We start from the raw sequence: 18,795 nt of genomic DNA, 5'->3' as shown, positions 1-18,795 counted from the left end.
GCACATATCTTTTCTTATTTATAGTTTTGTTGGAATGTACTGTTCTTGGAAGATATTAGATTGACAGTCCTGCAAGATACTCCAACCTACCCTGCTATTTTCCTTAATCCTGACCTGATGAAATCACCTCCTGGAGAGAGAAAGATGGTCACTCTTCATCCCCTGCTGGTACCTAGCTTCTTCACTGAAACCTGCTTACAAAACTAGCAAGCAAGACCACTTCTCAGGGTATACAGTGTGGTTTGGACATCTACGTGGAGGAAATGGTTGAAGAATTTTTTTTGTTAATCTGTTAATTCTATAGGTGCAGAAGCCTAAAATTCAGTTTTCTTTAGCAGACTAGGAATTAGGATATATCTCAAAGAATAATTTTGCACAGAGTTTTAAAAAAAAAAGTTGATTGCCTACTTATTTATAAACTCCAGGTCTCTTTCACAATGATCACAATCAAACACTCAATCATGCTAGATTCAAAATCATCAGGGACCTTGTTTTTTTTTCTTTTTTCTTTTTTTTTTTTTTGGTAGAAGGAAAGCTGGCTCACTGACATGTGTAAAACCAAACCACAGCTTGGGGCTAGAATTTGATGGGGTGAGTCTTCATAAAATCCAACTGTAAGGAGACACAAAAATACCTTCTGGAAATAAATAGTAATTGAGTGTTCTGTTCTTTACTAGATTTTTAAAACTCAGTCCCTGAGACAGTGTGGCCCTTGCCTTGGCAGCAGTTCAAATCAGCTGAAATAAACCTGGAGGTTTCATTTTGTCTGGCTTGCCCAAGAGACAACTCTGATCTGTATGGAAACTGAATATAAAGCATGTAGGCATGCAGTGACAAAAGGTGCCTACGGGCAGCAAAGGGCAAGAAACCAGGATGGGTCAGCTGAGTAAACATCAAAGACTCTCAAATAACCAACTGAAAAGTAAATATTCTCAAGCAAATGGGATATGCCCATAATACCATTGAGATTTCATAGAAAACATTCTTTGAAAACAGTTCTGCTGGGGTGTTTCTATTTGTCTTTCCCATTCTAGAATATTGAATTAAAATGGTCTGTTTGTTTTTAAAGTTCATAAGTTCTTGCTACTCAGTCTCCACTGCAGCTTCTTGACACCTCAATTATCTCTTCAGCAATTCCTGATAGTACCACAGATGATGGCATTGCCCATCTGGATATTTCTGATACACCCCACCATGATACTTGCTTAGCAAAATACATGCAGAGGATAAAAGGTATTTATCTATAAAAGGACTGTGCAAGGTCTAGGAATTATTTAAAATCCACTTAAACCCCATGAAGGTAAGAAGTCAAGCATTTAGGGATTATTATTTCAGAGTATTAAAGGAACATATTTCACAGACAAAAATCCCTACGTGATTTCTTATTGCTTCATCTCCTGCAGAAATTAAGATGAAGGATTAACACGCCCGTTAATTTCAATGCTCAGGTCCCTAACTTGGGCTAACCTGCGAACTTTTACTGCTACATTCTCTCACATATCTTCTGCTTTTCTTTCATAATAGCAAAAATGGTATGAGCTGTATATGATGTAATCACTGTTTATTAAAACCCAGCCGTTGGCTGGGGGAGTTTTGTATGTTAGTGTCACTCTGGCTTAGGTGGTGATATCGCTAGTGTGCTGCACATGGGAGACGATCATTTTGGCTGCACAACGAACCACCCCAACAGCTGATGTAGTTGCTTAATATCTGGTGTGAGTGGTGGGATGAATGAATGCTGCTGGAGGCTCAATCTCCTTTCACAGCTGTAGCAGGAGGGAGTTGCCAAAAGCTCATGCCATAGCCTGTGATTTCAGGCTAAGGTATAGCAACTTTCTGGAAGCACAGTGGGGCAGTAAAAGATGTGCTAAATATATAAGTCCATGGAAAGCAAATAAAACATATGAGATTTCTTGTGGCTGGTAGTGGTGGTTGGTTGGTTTTGCTTGAGAAGCAAGAACCTGACCCTAAAACTGGTTTTTTGCACCTCCATATGTGCTTTCTGCTTGTTATTCTCCTTTCTGGGGAGGAAAAAAAAAAAAAAAAAAACAAACCAAACATTGCCACTGTATAGACAGTGGAATGAGGGGGGTTTCCCGTGTAACTGTTTCAGTAATAGGTTACCATTACATTTTACATTACCTTCTGTGTAGTGGAGCCTCTTTTTTCTATCTTATTCGTAGTTCCAGGCAGATGTGGATTTCCATGGGTGTTTGAGGGAAGATAGGGCCAGCAAGCTGGGGGCCTGAGATGCCACAGCATCTGCTGAGCTGGCAGTGGATAAGCCCACACGCTGTGTGGGATGAGCCCACGCAGGTACCCTTAGAAAGCGTTGGAAGTGTAAGATAAAGGGCATTAGTGTGAAAGGGCTCGTGAACGTGGATGTATCCCACCAAAATAAGTAGTGTAGCAAAGACTGCTTCTTCCTTTCTCCCGCTGCTTCAGAGGCATGCCATCAATGGTCTAGTTTCCAATGGTCTAGTTTCTGGTACCGGGCTCCAGGCACCGCCACGGCTTCTCAACCTGCCGGTGCCCGGGAGTGGAGCTGAGCCCCGACAGCCGCCGCCGCCGCATCCACGCCGCTTCTCGGCGCGGTGTGTGCAAACGCCGCACACACACACACACACACACACACACACACACACACATACACACACACACCCCCCGAGGCGGGGGACACCGCACCGGCCCCGCAGAGCCCGCCCCGAACCTCCCCGAGGTTTCTTGCCCTCTGCTCCTTCCGAAGGCGCGTACGGGACCCGCCCTGCCGTGCGGGGAGAACCAGGCGCTCCCAGGAGCTCCCAGCACCGGGGGCACTGCAGAAGGGGCGCTGGGAGATGCCAGAAACCGGGAGGGAGCCGCACCCCTGTTTGTTCACGTCCCTCCTGCTGCAAGAGCTGGAGGGGGCGAGGGGCCGGGATTAACTGTGGGAGATTACTCAGAGGCTCGGGAGCCTGGCAGGCACATTTCAAATAGTGATGGCACAGCGTGTGCGTGTACCTCCCGAGGGCTGGCGCTGGGGTACTCCACGAGGACTTCGCCCCTCGTTGCCCAAATCGCCCTGGGGGCGGGGACCACCTTCCCAAAAGCCCAAAAGTACTGCCTTACATGCCTAGTGCGGCGGACGTCTAAGGTCGCTACGAAATGCCGAAATGCCAAGATGAAGGGCACGGGGAAACGCGACCCGAAGCCCCTCCGGTGCACCGGAGCGGACTCAGGGACCCATCACTCGGTGGTCCCGCGGGTGGGAGCCCAGAGTTTCTCCCGGCAGTGAAATTCAGGGCAGCAGAATGCACGGCCCCAGCGGGGCGGAGGCATCCCGCTGCTACCGCCGCGGGAGAAGTGGGAACAGGACGTTTTAGAGCCTGGGCTCTTTGGGGGAGCTGTTCCCGGGCCTGCGGGACTGCGTGTCGCTGAGCTCGGGGATCGAAACCTGGAAGCGCCAGAGCGCACATCCCCTTTGTATTCTTTCGAGGGGATCCGCTTCCAGTACGACCCCGGGGAGGGGAAAAAAAAATTAAATTCCTTATCGCGTTGCATAATTACATTCATCGGGTTTGGGGACAAAAGCTGTCTCTGACAAAACGTTCATTCTCCCTAATGCCGCGGAAACATGAACCTTTCTAGAGGGCAGGAGCACCCCGAAGGACTTGCGAGTCAAATCCCCCTCAGCCGCGAGAGCACCTCCCGAACTCGGCTTCCTCTGGCCTCAGTCGATGCTCTTAATTAAAGGCAACTGCCCCTTTTTGTTAAAACCCCGCCGAGAAGGGTTAGGCTCCTATTTCTCGGGAGGCAGACGGCGTGTGTTGGCCGCTGAGCATCGGAGTCTCCGACCAGGGCGGGGCAGTCGCTAAATGTACCCCTGCCAGCCCTGTATGCGCGAAGCACCTTGACAGGGAGAGACGTGGGGTTGTTGCGCCAGTTTGTTACAAATCCATTAAAGGAAAGGCTCGGGGCCAGGATGTGGACCCCTCTCCAGAACCAACAACCCACCTGCTGTAGGCACCCCAAATACCTCGGGGCACCTGCGCGGCTGCTGGGCGGAAAGCGCGGAGAGGAGTGCGGGGGCCAAGCCCTGACGGGAGAGCGGGGCAGGCGCTCACGGGGGGCCGGGGTGTGTGAGGCCAGGTGGGCCGCTGCCCCAGGCACGTCCCGTCAGGGATCGCAGCGACATCGCTCTCTGAGCTGGGGGCGCGGGTGGGGGGGAAACCCTGCGGGGGAACCACGCCAGCAAGCGCCCCCGTGAGACTCCGGCAGCCTCCGCGGGCGGAACGGGCCATCTGTAGATAGTCCCAGGACTTCATGTAAGAGCTGGAAACGAGAAACTCGCCTCCCTCTCTTATTTTTTTTTTTTTTTTTTTGCGTGGGGGGGTGGCGGGGGAGGTGTTGAGAGGGTAAGGAGGAGGCTTGGTAGGGGCCGTCCGCCTTAGCAGGTGCATTTGTCCCAGACGGGAAATCCTCCGCACCCTGCTGCTGCCCGCGCCGGCGCTGCCGCCCCCGCGGTGCGCGCAGCGAGCGCGCAGGTAGCGAGAGGAAAGCGGCCGCGGCTCGGGAGCGCGGCTCGGAGAGCGCTTGGGTGGGTGCGGACAGCGCGAATGGCCAGGCCCAGGAACGGCAGCAGCGATGCCTGCGGTACAGGAGGGCTTCCAGCGGGAAAAGCCCCTGCCGCTCCTCTTTGCTGTCGGGCGCACGTCGGGCCGCGACAGCGAGCGGTCAGAGAGCTCTCGGCCCGGGGAGCCCTCGCACCCTCGGCGTCGCGGAGGACGTGATGCGGCCCCGCTTGGCAAGGGCCGGTCCTGCTTCCCCTCCCTGCGCAAAGACAGCCCAGAGCGCACGGCGGGCTCGTCGCCTGCTTCGCTCAACTCTTCGGAACTACTTGGATAGGGGATAACTGGAGGGATGAGAAGTTGTTTTATCCGTTTCCTAAAGCGAATAATCATTCTCCTTCCTTTTTATTTCTTTTTTTCTTTTTTTTTTTCCCTTCTTCTCTAAAGTAATTTCTTTTTCTTTATGAGTACCAAAGATAAATAAATGTGGGCAAGTATGCCCTTCTTCTCCTGCCTCACGTATCACTCCGGTGACGTGGGGAAAGACTCCCGAAAAACCAGAAGGAAATTATGGGCAAGACTAACACCATCGAGTACGCTCCTCTACAGGAAAAAAAAAAAAAAAAAAAAAAAAGAGAACAACAAAAGCCATAAATAGAGGATGGAAGAAAAACTTGCAGCGAAGCTCCCCTCTCAAGCCCCAGGGGAGGAGTAGGCAGTAGGTTACCGGAAGGAGCAGAGATTAAGCCTACCTTTACCACGCTCAAAATTAAGAAGCGTCCTAGTGTCAGTGCTGCTGAACAGCAAGGAGGCTTTCAAAACGCCGCTTTGCTAGGTAAAAATTACTCCGGGCACCTCTCCCGCAATTCCTCCCCCTCCGCGCACCCTGAAACCTGCCGAGGAGCACGAAATCTGCCTGGTCCTGCCGGGCACCTCCACGGAGCAGGCCTGCAGGTTTTCCTGTAATTCCGGGATTCCCTGTTGTAAGCTCTTAAACAGAATATTGAAAACATTTTCCTTATGGTGCCTGTTCTTGCCTTGTAGCGCTGGTAGTAAACAAATAAGAAAAGTGTGTTAAAGGGAGGCTACGGTTACAGCATCTTGGCCTAATATTCCCACATATAATTAAAACCATAGCCACAATAATGCATAAATAAATAACAGCAAACAGAAGGGACCGTTCCTGTTTCTGTCGAAAACAACTGTTTTGGATCTGTCACTGTATTATTTTATTGGAGAAGTCTATGCTGTTCCCTCCTAATTTTATTTTAATTTATTCTAGTGGGAGAGACAGCAGGGAAAGAAATGATGCATTTGAGTTTTTTCTTTTAAGTCCATGTTTAGTTTTAATTTTCCTGTATTTTAAAATAAACACGTTGGCTGCAGAATGTTTGATCTTTGCAAGAAGGAAGCCTATATTGTAAAGGAATGTGCAGCAGTTTGGTATGAAAATGGGGTTGTGACTCACAGCTGCAGGCAGAAAAAAAAGGTGTTGTGGTGTCAGCCAGAGGTGTTCAGTCTAATAACTCAAGCTGTAAACTGTATCCTCTAAAATTACTTACATAGTAAATCACTCTGGAGTTAAAAAATAGACTGGAAAGTGTAAGGGAGGGGGAAAAATCTTTTAGAAGTTCCCTTCATGAAAATTATTTGTAATGATGGGAATTAAGAGTTTAATATCTCCCTCATTTTCTTAAATGTGAGGCTGATATAGTTAACTGCCACTATATAGCCGATGGTGCTTACTCTCGGTCGTTCTCGAAGCAGCAGAAACTTGAAACGCGTGACTGGGGATAGTTGTTTCACTGACTGCTTTACACGGTTTACAGCTAATATTGACCATCTCGAAGAGAAAAAAAAATTAAAGAGACGGTCAGGGCACTGAAAGGTCTTAACAACTTTGTATCGCAGCGAAAACCCTCGGAAAAGAGCCTACTCCCTCTGCACAGCCGAGGGGAAAGCGCTTCTGACATGCCTCTCTCCCCGAGACACGGCGTGTTTCCATCTCTTTGCCTCCCTTAGTTGTATTAGTCTGGTAACAGTTGGGAAACTGGGGAGGCTTTGAAAGGAGAGCTCTCTTCTAGCGTAAGTGCTGGGTTTGCAGCACTCCAGTCAGGGAGAGCAGGGAAAAAAAAAAAAAGAAAGAAAAACAAAAGAAAAAAAAAAAAGAAAAAAAAAAACTCAACTCCAGTGTCATCTGCAGCGTTTTGCTGCAAAGGAATGGAGCGACTAATGTAGCACAAGTCCGAAAGGAGCATCCCAAGTCAAGATGTTGCCTTTCTGAGGTGCTTTTTCCGTTTCCAGGAGCAGTTTTCTTCGCTGGAAAGGAGATGTTGGCCGTGTCATTCGGGTGGTTGCACCTCGGCTAATAGGGAAAATAACTTGCTGGGAAGATTTCCATCAAGAGACACATTGAGAGATGGACAAAAAAAATAAGCAAAATAAGAAAAAATAAGACAAAAGGAAAAAAAAAAAAACTGGGAGAAATGCCCTACGGACGTCAGCAAATGTTTATGGTGGAAATAAGAAGTCAACAACAATTAAAATCTGGAAGCCACGTTCATTAGTATTCAGCACATACGATCTATCTTTTATGTTTATCTTTCTCCGCGGATCAATATTGTAGCAGCATGTGCCGGGAACAAGCAGAAATCTGGCCACTGCATGTGGCTGACCTTTCCCTCTCTCCCTACAGGTCAGATCGTCTTCATCAAAACAGGTCAGATCGTCTTCATAACTATCATCACCTTATGCGGCCACAGCCACGGCTCTCATTAAAACCAGTATTTAATCTAGGCGCTGTGGCTAAGAATCAAAGGAGAAGGGATGTTTGCCCACACAGAGGAATTAGCAGTCTAGGAAGAAGAAGGAGAAAAAAAAATTTTTGGAGTGAAAATTGCTCTCTTTTTTTTCTTTTTTCTTTTTTTTTTCTTTTCTTTTTTCTTTTTTTTTCTTTTTTTTTTTTTTTTTCCCCACCGCAAACTGCTGTACGCCGAGATCCAGCCCGAATCCGCGCACACCCGCACAGCCCCCATCTCCTGCGGGGGCTCCGCGGCCAGGAACGCTGGTCGGGCCAAGCGCTGTCCCTGCTGCCCCCGGGACGCCCTGGCCGCGGCCACCCGCGGACCTGCGGCGGCCGGGGCGCTGTGCCGAGCCCCCCAACACCCGCGCTCGGCGGGCCCCGGGACAGGTGCCGGGGAGATCCCGTTCCGCGGCGGCAAACCCTGCCCGCCTCGGGCTGGGTCACGCCGGGTGCCCCCCGCGGACCCCACGGCCGCCCGCAGCCCCCTGCGAGGTGCGATGCCGCGCGTGTAAAGCATCCGCTCAATCACTTACTGGAGCTTGAATTACTCCCCCCCCAGCCCCCCACCCCCGCTTTAGTTGCCGATTATTTTCTTTTTAACACCAAAAGAGCGTCCTTCCCCCTCCGGAACGCAACAGCTGATCCCGCGCGTGGGGCTCCGGCGCGGCGAGGGGGCCGCTGGAGGAGTCCTCGCTCCACTCCGGGTCCCGCCGCTCGTCCCCGCCAGTTCCCCCGCGCTCCTCATTGAAAAGGAGGAGCTCCTCATCCCCGCGCTTTGGGACCACGGGCGAGGGATGCGGGGGATCCTGCTCGTGTTTCCCGCGTTGCGGGGAAGTGGGATCCGCGGTCCGTTTTGTGCCGCGCTTCCTTTTCTCGGGACAGCAGTTAGGCAGCCACTTTGAAGTGTTTATTAAAGACATGAAATCTCTAGTGAAGGTCTTCCCTCACCCGGTCGTCTTGTTCTTCTTCTTCTTCTCTTCTCCTTTCTTCTTTTCTCTCTCCCAAAAGTATTAAAGACAGATAAACTGTCCAGAAAATAAATTCTAAAAAGAAAAAAAAAAGGAAGAAAGAAAGAAAGTGAGGAAACCCCAAGCACTGGGGAAGGCTTGCACTTTGGGACAGAGGGGGGCACCGTGCCCTGCAGGGTGGGACAATAGTTCTTGCTTGCTCTACTGCTAATATGCAGCTCCATCCCTGGTCGTCTGGCTCGGGGAAAAGAGGAAAAAAAAAAAAAAAAAAAACCAAAAAAAAAACCCACAACAATAGAGGGGGAAAAATCCAAAACCTAAGAGGAATAAAAAAAAAAAAATAAAAGGGGGGGGGCGGGGGAAAGAGGAAGGAAAATAAAAGCGACCCACGAAATTAAAATCGCCAATAAAAAAAAAAAATCACCAAGCCTACAACCATGCGTGAAGATGACAAATAGAAAAATATACATACCTCGCTGTGCCCAGGAGCACGTTTAGCGTGACTTGTGGCTGGGGAGAGGTTTGGGGGAGCCTGCCATGTCTTCATAGCGGGCAGGAAATGTGTACGAGTTTCTGAAAACAAAGGAGAAACTTAAAAGGCTGATACGGGTTTGGGGAGGTCTGGTCAGAGCCAAACGGAGTGGCTGCAGCCCGGTCTGCTGCCCCCCGGCACCGGCGGCGGGGGTTGGCCGTGCAGAGGCAGCCCCTTGCCCGCTGCCGAGCCCCGCCGGCACCGGCAGGCTCAGGAGCCGCTCCACGCTCGGATTCGGGCGAGAGCTCCTGCATTTTATTCTATTCCGGTCTGGGCTGTTGTCATGTCTGTTTGCACGTTGGGAGGTTGGTTTACCTTTGGGTTTGGGTTCGGGTTTTTTCCTGCCATCACCGGCTGCAACCCAAAGCCACTGTGCAGCCAAGCCAGGTGAAGCAGAGCGAGGGCAGGTGAAAGCAGAGCCCTGAACTGCTCTCCAATTGCGGGTGCGAGGGACAAAGCACAGCCTGTTTTATGGACGGACCCTCAAATTTTTTGGCTTAAGAAGAGAGAGTAATTCCCAGGGAAACCAATCCGTCTTTTCAGGGGATCTGCAGGAAGAGTTAGGAGAGGATTTCATTATTAATAATAACGATAAAAACTAAACCCACCCCTCCATGCTGCTTTTCACCGTATAAAGGAAGAACCGCACCACCGCAGGACAGGCGGCCAAGTGGGGCTGCCGCAGCTGGGCACGGGGTGCCGCCGGCGGGGCAGCGCCGTGCCTCCCGCTGCTCGCCGACGGCGGGGGCCGTGGGCCGAGGCGACCCGGGAGCCGTCGGGGCAGAGCCGTCGGGGAGTGCGGGCCACCGGCCGGGCACCCGCTCGCTGTGCCTGGGCACGAGGGGACTGTGGAATGCCAGGGCAGGCTCGGGACTGCTGGGGAAGCCTCAGGCCTCCCACCAGATTGGTTCCCAAGCTGTCTTCAGGGCCAGGGCAAGGAGATTTGGGAAGTGCAGGTTCGGCGTAGGAGGCAAAGCTGGGGAGAGGGAGGGGTTTGGGGTTGACGGTTTCGAGGTGGACAAAGGAGAGGGGCGAAGAGGAGGACTTCGGGGCCAGCGGGCCACCCTCACACAAGGCTGTGAGAGGGATCTTGGCTGCTCTACCCCCTAAAAAACCCCAACCCCTGAACCTGATAACTTCCCGCTCTCCTTTAAGCGTGGCAGGGCCGGGCCAGGGTCATGGCACGAGGGAGGCGGGTGGAGAGGGGCTGCGGGCAGGATGCGCCAAGGCGAGGGTCAAGTTCAAGGCCAGCCTGGGTAGGACAGGGAAGGAGGGGGAGCTTACTCACTGCCACAGCCGCCACGGCCACATTCCTGGGCCTGCTGGAGGAGAGGCATCCCTGCCGGAGGGACTGGGGACTGTCCCTGCTGCCACACGACCTGAGCTTTGGCCAGAGGGAGGCCGCTTACCCCCCTCAAGGATCATCCCTGGGCTCCTCCGAAGACAGAATGGCTCCGAGGGGAGGGAGAAGGGGAGCCCAGTCCCTGAGCACTTCTCTCCGGTCGGAGCTGAGCCCACCGGGGCAGGGGATGGCAGAGCGGGGTTGGTGGCCCTTGGGCAGGGCTGTTCGTGCACCTCTGGGCCCGGGAGGGGATTTGGGCAGACGGTGGTTGGCTCTGAAGTGGGACCCCCGTATGGTTTTTCAGCTGTGGGAAGGCCAGCAGGACAAGGAAGGATCCTCTCAGCTGTATTTCCCACGGATGTCTCCAAGAGGAGGCAGCATATGCCAATGATTTTAATACTTTTTTTTTTTTTAAGTAACATTATTATCACCGAAGATGAATTGGGTTTTAATAGCAGTTTGATTACCCGGGGAGCTGCCGGGTGTGTGGGGATGGCCGCTCTGGGATGAGCACGGCCGCCGAGGAAGCTCCGGATCTGCTCCACATCTAAACTTCCTTGTCAGCGGTGGGACAGGGGAGAGGGGGTGTCTTTCCCTCCCTCCTTCCCTTCCCCTAGGTGTAGGTAACCCTCATCTCACCCCAGAAGTGAGCAGGGCCCCGTGTACCCTCATCTCCTCACCCAGCTCCCTCACACCGGCTGGACACAGCTCTATTGATATTTGAACACACGGGACAAAGCCCGAAAAACCCAAAGCGACGACTGGCCCGGGGGGACGTGAGTGATGGGCTCGGCCGGGTGTGAGGAGCAAAGGGGCTTCCCCGGCTGCACAAGCTGCCGCTGAAGGCAGCGCAGCCACCGCAGGGCGCTCGGAGCCCGGCTCACAGTACTGCCTCTTCACAGGGAGTATTTCTGTGGCTTGACAAGGCGGAACTTTTTCCACGATTTCCCTGCCGCTGTCACACCCGCCCTGTGTGTCCCGGTGCGGCGGGCTGTGCCCGGAGAGCTGCTGTCCGGCTGCCCTGCACGGGCTGCTCCGCCGGCCGGGCCCCGACGTCGCGCGTGGAGCCAAACGCCGGGCCAGCATCCCGGGAAAGTCATCGCCCGGCTGCTCTCCGTCCTTCCCTGAACACATCTGTCAGCCCGAACCGCTCTCTGGGCTAAATTAAAAAACAAAAAAATTTAAAAGAGAGTGAGAGAGAGAAAACTCGAAAGAGAAGTGTGAGCTCTTGGTCATCACAACTTTCTTCTCTCCCGGGCAGTATGGAGGCTGCCAAAAAGATGACTACACAGGAGGCAAGAACCATCCACGGCTCAAAGCAACCAGCTCAGAGCCGTGTCATTGCCCCTCCACCTCCGTCCCGAAACGCCCCCCTTTCCCAGCCTGTAAGGCAATGATGTCCCCAGCCAGACACGCATCGGGGAGAGAGGGGTGAGCCTGAGGAAGGCAGGAACCGGAGGAAGATGTGCTCTCGCCGCGTAAGTATCTTACTAAAGGAGATCTTGCCTTGAAAGTCATTTGGAGAATATGCATACCCTCCCTCACAATTTTCTTTCAGCTCAGAAGCTTCATAAAGTTTTAGGGGCTTTTGTGGCTTTTTTTTTCACCCCTTTTTTCTTTTATTTTTCCTTTTTTTTCCCCTTCTGGACAGGAGAGCCCAGCTGGAAGGAATCCTCCTCTCCCAGTAACCAGCAGAAGTTTTAAAAGCATTTGTTTTGCAATCGCCGCTCAGCTCATCACATACCTTATAGCAGGTTTCAGAGAGCTTTTGGCATGAAAAGGAAACAGCTCATGTAGTTTCAACACGTTTTATTATATTTCTGTATGCATTACTCTCAAAACATATCACAAGAAATGATGAAACCACTTAAACCTTCAAATAAAAAATCTGAAACAGTTTATGCTCACAATTGTACATATTTATAGTTAAGAAACATTCTTTATAAATACTGTTTCCTCTGTAGCAAGTTAATACCATAATTTAATTACAAATGGATAAATATGGTAACAGGTATTTACAGGAGGAAGGGCGTTATTACGGAAAAGCTAACGGCACGACGTTTATTTTTCCTCACAATCTTCCGAACAGGAACTAACAAATTGAACTTGCAAAAGCACTAAAACATCACATGTAAACCCAGCTAACAGAAAAATACATTCACAAGCGTTGTTGTTCGTGTGTGTGTCTGTGAGTAACAGAATGGAGACTTTGGCACGGTATTTCTTCCCCAGTCTATAGTTGAAATGCAGTTTACAATCAAGTTGCTTCTTAAAAAGGAACACAATATTCAAGATATCACAATTACAAAAGAAACCATTTTTTTTTCTTCCACGTTACTTTTTTTTTTAAAGGGATGAACTAAAAGAGGAGAAGAGAAAGAAGTGGGAAGGGAGAGCGGGAGAAAAGAAAACCAGTCAGTCCATCACTTTCTCGGGGAGGGATAAAGGGGTGGGGGTGGGGAAGAAAGATTAAAAAAAAAAAAAAAAAAGGAAAAAAGAAGAAGAAGAAGAAAAAGGGACCAATCCGTGGTTTACAAACGGGACGAACTTCTATACACCGACAATCCAGGAAAACCTCGTTCCCCACCTCGCCGGAGGAAGGAGAAGGCCGCTATATACACAGTTCATGGGACGGGAGGGCGCAGGCTGCTCCGGGCGGGGAGGCGCGGGGACCAGAGGAGTTTGAGTCTCTGATCTTTTGTCTGAAGACTCCGGAGGGAGAGTTTCTTTCCACCGGTTTGTGAAGCTTTTAGCTGGGTGATGTGTTGGTGGCGCATGGGGTTGTTTTTTTTTTCTCTCTCTCTCTCCCCTTTCCGTTCCTCCGTTGGTTTACTCGTTCTCTTATGTTTTTTCAGCATATAGTTTTAGGAAATTTTTTTGCTGGTTCAAAATGTTTTCAAAAAGAAAAAATCCAACCAAAAAAAAAGGAAAAAAAAAAAAAAAAAAAGACGCGAAGGCGGGAGGGTGTGGGGAGATGAAGGCCCCCTGTCCCCATCCTGCTCGGCCGTCATTTCGCTGCCGGCGGGTGCGGCGGCATCTCCCGGCGCGTCTCCGGCGGGCTTGCTCGGTCCCTCCTGCCCGCCGCCACCGCCACCGCCGCCGCCGGGGCGGGGGGGGCGCGGCGGGGCCGTGCAGAGCAGTCCGGCGGGGCCCTACACGTACCACTCGTTGAAGTTGGAGGAAAGGCCGCTGTGGCCGCCGCCGCCGCCGCCACTGCCGCCGCCGCCGCCGCCCCGGTGCACGGCGGACACGGCCGCCGCCGCTGCCGCCGCCGCCGCCGCCGCAGGGGAGAGGTTGTTGGTGCTCTGCGACTCGGCGCTAGGGGACACCAGCCCCGGGGGGGTGGAGGACTCGTAGCCGGAGCTGGCGGCCGGGGAGGATTCGGAGCCTTGCGGGGACGACTCGTGCACCTGGGGGGCAAAGGCAACACGGCCGGGTGGAGGGGGGATGGCGAGGCCGCGGCCGCCCCCCGGGCGCGCCCCCCGCCGCCGGCCCGGCCCTCCGCCGCCCCTGGGCCCTGCGCCCGCCGCCCGCCGCCCCGTCGGGGCGCCCGGCGCGGGGCGGCCGCCCTCCCGCCTCCCGCCGCCGGCTGCGGGGCCGGGTACCTTCATGTGTTTCCGCAGGGAGCTGGGGTGGGTGTAGGACTTGTCGCACATCTTGCACAGGTAGGGCTTATCCGAGGTGTGGACGTGCATGTGCTTCTTGCGGTCGCTGCTGTTGGCGAAGCGCCGGTCGCAGCCTTCGAACTCGCACTGGAAGGGCTTCTCCCCTGCAAGAGAGCGGCGCAGCAGCGGGGTGAGCGCGGCCGCCCCCGCGCAAACCCCGCACAGCCCCGCGCCGAGTTTCTCCGCCCTCGCCCTCCTCTCCCAGTCGCTTCGTACAGCAGTTTCCCTAAACAAGGGGCCGGGCGGCTGTGTCCCGGTACCCGCAGCGCCGGAGGGCCGCGTCGCTCACGCGTTGCCCTGAAGCGAGGCAACCCCCGTCCCCCACCTGGTTTTCCTACCAAAACCCCGGGGATATCCCCGTCCCGGTATCTTGCCTTATTTTATTTCAACCGGTGCCGACACACATAGCCAGCCCCGAAAGAGATTGAAGAAGAAAGACGAATTTAAAAAAAAAAAAAAAAAAGCATCACCGAGCCGTTTCGCCTCGGTACCAAATCCGCTATCCTGTTAAACTGGAAACCATTACCGACAGATTTAAGGCCGGGTATATTGTTCCGTGTATGGATATTCAAGATAAACGCACATCCGCTGGGAAAACTAAACGTCTGTAAAATACTTCATTTAATTTTCATAGGGATTCCTCTCGCCCGGCTGCCAGGACTCCAAATGCCGGGGAGTACTTTGGAGGTGAGAACTCCACATTCTCCCGCCTTTGGAAGGGGAAGCATTTAACATTAGATTCCATTAGCACCTAAATTGTTTCTTAAAGACATCCGCTCAGACACAATGACTTCAGTGCGGGCATCTCATGCAAATACATTTCTCAAATTTTAAACCTTGTTAAAGCTCGTCTCGCACCTCGCATCGGGCTTAGCACTTGAGAAAACAATAGGCCTCGAGATTTTTAGCCTTTCTCCGGGTAAATATTTGGAGTGGAAGTCGCTAAAATATTTGGCCGTCTTTTATGAAATAGTCTGGCACGGTTTGAGCCGGCAGGAGTAGTAAATGAATAATAGATGAGGCGGGAGGATGCGTTTATTTTTGTTACCCTTCGGCTCAGGCGATTTTCCATCAGGAAAGCCTGAGCTCCCTCGACCCTCTTCCACCTGATACGGGTGGAAGTTTCTGAACTTCAAATCCTTTGCTCCCTAATATATAATTTAATAAACTGTTGCAAAAACACCTTAAATCACATCGAGTGAGACTTTAAAACCAGGGTTTTTTTTAAATGAGAAAATTTTATTGCCTTGCTCACACCATTTAAATTTAATGGAAAACATTCCCAGAAAGGGACTTTTTGCCACTTCTAACGGGATTTAGGACTAATGATTGATTTTTCAAGTATTTATATAGCTTCTCTCAGTATCCATAAATAAAAGCCATGCTCACAAACGATGAAGTATGCAAATACGTCGCATAGAGCAAGTGGCTAAGGCGTTTCAGATGGATGGATGGATAGACGGCCGGATGTCTTCCCGTATTTTAGCAAGACGGCAAAATTTGGTTCGCACTGTATCCCGCGTTTCTGCGGAAAGACTCCGCTGAACCTCAGCACGAATCTACAGTTCTCACTCCCAAATTAAAACAAATCAGTAAAATATCCTTTCGAAATCTGGGATGGAGGGGGGTGTATGCTGCTGGGGAAGAGACCAAAACAAACGGAGCCATGTGATGGAGAGGGTTAAAAAAAATAAACTGGAAGCTTATTTTATCACCCTCCTAATTTAGCATCAGTCTGTCTGAATATCTATCAGTTTACATATATATATATATATACACACATATATAGGCACGGGCAGAGGGAGGAAATCTGGCGAAAGAAACCCGAATTACCTGTGTGCGTCCTTTTGTGAATTTTGAGATTTTCTGATCTGGCGAAAACTTTTCCGCAGCCAGGGAAGGGGCAGGGGAAGGGTTTCTCTCCCGTGTGCACTCGGATATGATTGACCAGTTTGTATTTCGCTTTGAAAGGTTTGCCTTCGCGGGGACACTCCTCCCAGTAGCAGACATGGTTGCTCTGCTCGGGTCCCCCAACATGCTCCACCGAGACATGGGTGACCAACTCGTGCATGGTGCTGAAAGTTTTATTGCAACTTTTTTTGGGGTTGTTCAGCTGTTCGGGATCGATCCACTTGCAGATGAGCTCTTGCTTGATGCACTGCTGCCGCATGTAGCGGAAAAAGGCACCTGGGTGGTGGTGGTGGTGGGCTGCCATGTTCATGCCCATATTCATATTCATGGGGCCGTACTGGTTGTGCAGCTGAGCCGCCGAGTAAGGGTCAGTCCTGGGGCTGGAAACCTGGCGGTACTGATCCGACCGGGCGAATACCTCCCCCGGCAAGCCCAGTCGCATCTGCCCGTTGAGAACATTTTGGGAGGCGTGGGGGCCGTGCTGGTCGTGGATGCCCGGGAAGAGGAGGTGGCTCTGAGCGTCCGTGTGCGGGTGGTGCAGGCTGCCGGCCGCAGGGCCGAAGATGCCGTGCTGTCCGCCGGCCGGCGACGAGTCCCCGAAGCCCCGGCTGCGAAACAAGAAGTCCCGGGTAGAGTTGAAGGGCGCCCCGGAGTAGGAACCGACATGAGCGGCGTGGGGGCCCAGGGCGGCGGCGGGGTAACCGGGCGCCTGCGAGGTGAACGCCGAGCTCTGCCCGGGGGAGAGGTCGTGGGCGCCGGCGTTGAGCTTGAAGGCGCCCATGTGCGCCGCCGCCGAGTCCACGAAGCTGTTCTGCGCCGCCAGGCTCAGCTCCCGGTCCTGCATCTCCGCCGCGGCCGAGTGGTGGTGCCGGGCGAAGGTGCCCACTCCGAGGGCCGGGAACTGTGGGCCGGCGTCCAGCAGCATGTTCCGCGCCGCTCCGGGGACGCAGCCGCTGCCGCCGCTGCCGGCTCCCCGCTACAGCCTCCGCCTCCGGGCTGCCGCCGCCCGCCCGCCCGGGCGCGGGGCCGCTGCCGCTCCGCTCCGCTTCCCCCCGGCAGCCGCCGCGTCCCCCCGCCGCCGCCCGTGCCCGCTCCGGCCCGATGCCGCCGCTGCCGCCGCCGGCGGAGTCGTATCCGGAGCCAGGCAGAGCAGAGTCCAAAGGCGAGCGGAGAACCAAAGTGTATTAAAGGAGCTGAGGCGGGGGCGGGCAGGGGAGGGGAGGGGGAGCAGGGGAGGGACGGGGCTGGGGACGGAGGGGGGGCAAGGCTCGCCTCGCCGTTCCCTGCGGCACACACGCACGCACACACACACTCACACACACAGACCCGCGCACACGCCGCCGCCGCCCCCCCGCTTCCTCCGCCGCCACCGGGATGTCAGCGCCGCCGACCCCCGCCCGCCCGGCCCCGCGCCGCTCCCCGCGTGGGCCGCGGCCCTCCCCGCCGCCCCGAGCACCCCGCCGCTCCCGGGCCTCCGCTTCTCGTTTTATCCTCCGCCGGGCATTAGCGGCGTCTCTCACGGAGAAAAACTTGCAGCCGCGGGTTCCCACGGAGCGAAGGGACCCGGGGGGTGCCCCGCGCCGCGCAGCCCCCGCCCGCCGCGGCGGAGGGGGGCGAGGAGGGGGGTGCCGGAGGCGGATTAAAAACAATAAGGGCGGCGGTGGGGGTGGGGAGGGGAGGCGGGGGGCGGGAAGGGGCCGGGGAGTGCCGGAGCGCCGCGGCGGCGGAGTTGCAGCCCCGCTCCGCCCGGGCCCTCGCTGCCTTTCGCTCTTCTGTTTATTTCGGTGGGCGCTGCCGAGGCGGCGGCTTTTTATTCCCCCCCCCCTCCCCCTCTTTTTCTTCCCTCCCTCCCCCGGCCTCTCTCCTTCTCCCCGCCCGCACTGGCGGCTCCTCTCCCAACGCCGCCTTCACCCGCCGCCCGGCCGCTCTCCCGGCTCCCGCTCATTGGCCCGAGCCGCCCCGTCCATCCGGGCGCCCCCGGCCACCGGCTAATGGCGGAGCGGCCGCCCCGAGCCCTGCCCGCCCCACCGCCCGCCCCGCGCCCCGCCGTGCCACCGCCGATCGCCCCGCGGCCGCCCGGCCCCGCACCGCACGGGCCCGCTCGGCGCCGGTGGCCGCCTTCAGTCCCTCACTGCCGGTGGCTTCTTGATTTTTTTGGGGGAGTCACCCCCTCCCCACCAGCGCCCGTCTCCCCCGCGGCGAGGGGAAGGGGTGGTGCGGGGAGAGGCGCGCCGATCTCGGAAAATATCGATGTACGCTTTGGCATGTGATCCTGCCTCGGGAGGCAAACAAACAAAGCGAGGGGCTTAAAATATAACCCCCGCAGCCCCTTTCCCCATTTCGGCTAAAGCAGACGAAGCCCGTGATCGATAAAGGGAGCGAGGAGGGAATCAAATAAAAATCATGTTGACGGGGCGAGGGTGGCTGGGACTAAAAAACCCAAATCAAATAAAAATTAAAATATAAGACGGATGGTCGCCCTGGCTGTTTGGGCTTTTAAACCACTTATATGGGAGCAGAGAAGTCGATCTGCGATCAGCATGTGTTGTGAATGTGTATCTGAGAGCAGATGCTTCAGGACTTTTCCTTGTCTTTTTTCTTTCTTGAAAAAAGAAACAAAAACAAACCCGAAAAAAAATTCCTACCCAAAACCCCACCCTGCCATTGTTATTTGGAAACCGGATTCTTACATGGCAGGAATAAAAAGCATAAAGCCGGCACACACACACACACACCCTCACACACACAGAGCAAACAAGTCCCCTTCCCCTCCCCCTCCAGTAAATACACGTCTGGCCCTTGATTCGGTTTGTTTTGTAGTGGCTGAAAAATAATCATCTCGGGGCCAGCAGTTCACCAATAAATAAGGTTTTGTAAAAATCAAAGCCTGGCATAACATTTGCCGTCTTAACCACCCTGCAAAAAACCTTGCTTCTCCATACCCATCAGTTCTCTGCTTGGCAGAGAAGCAACCCAAAATATAAGGGCTTGTGTGGTTCTGGGAGTCTTTTTGAAATTCTCCCTTCG

The 18,795-nt window shown here is 53.8% G+C and overlaps 1 protein-coding gene across 2 annotated transcripts; it reads right to left on the bottom strand.

Annotated features, from left to right (window-relative positions):
• Nucleotides 1-8,235: 8,235 nt before the first annotated feature.
• ZIC2 (Zic family zinc finger 2) lies at nt 8,236-16,857 on the bottom strand. Of its 2 annotated transcripts, XM_085556842.1 has the most exons (6): nt 15,691-16,857; nt 13,798-13,961; nt 10,139-13,602; nt 9,166-9,398; nt 8,791-8,891; nt 8,236-8,393 (listed from the first exon to the last, which is right to left on the bottom strand). In XM_085556842.1, the coding sequence occupies exons 1-3, from the start codon at nt 16,691-16,693 to the stop codon at nt 13,345-13,347; spliced, it is 1,425 nt and encodes a 474-aa protein (XP_085412968.1). In that variant the 5' UTR covers nt 16,694-16,857; the 3' UTR covers nt 8,236-8,393; nt 8,791-8,891; nt 9,166-9,398; nt 10,139-13,344. The 2 variants fall into 2 exon arrangements, with proteins under 2 accessions (XP_085412968.1, XP_085412973.1); XM_085556847.1 differs by lacking the exon at nt 9,166-9,398.
• Nucleotides 16,858-18,795: the final 1,938 nt, after the last annotated feature.

The sequence above is a fragment of the Lonchura striata genome, chromosome 1 (genome assembly GCF_050655825.1).
Source record: "Lonchura striata isolate lonStrDom1 chromosome 1, ASM5065582v1, whole genome shotgun sequence".
NCBI classification, from domain to species: Eukaryota; Metazoa; Chordata; class Aves; order Passeriformes; family Estrildidae; genus Lonchura; species Lonchura striata.
This window is presented reverse-complemented; position numbering and strand designations above follow the sequence as displayed.

Coding starts and splice junctions, on each gene's coding strand:
- ZIC2 (XM_085556842.1), bottom strand. CDS start 16,693: ATGCTGCTGGACGCCGGCCCACAGTTCCCGGCCCTCGGAGTGGGCACC. Junction 13,962..15,690: donor TCACAAAAGGACGCACACAG/GTAATTCGGGTT, acceptor GCTCTCTTGCAG/GGGAGAAGCCCTTCCAGTGC. Junction 13,603..13,797: donor CCCTGCGGAAACACATGAAG/GTACCCGGCCCC, acceptor TTTGCCCCCCAG/GTGCACGAGTCGTCCCCGCA.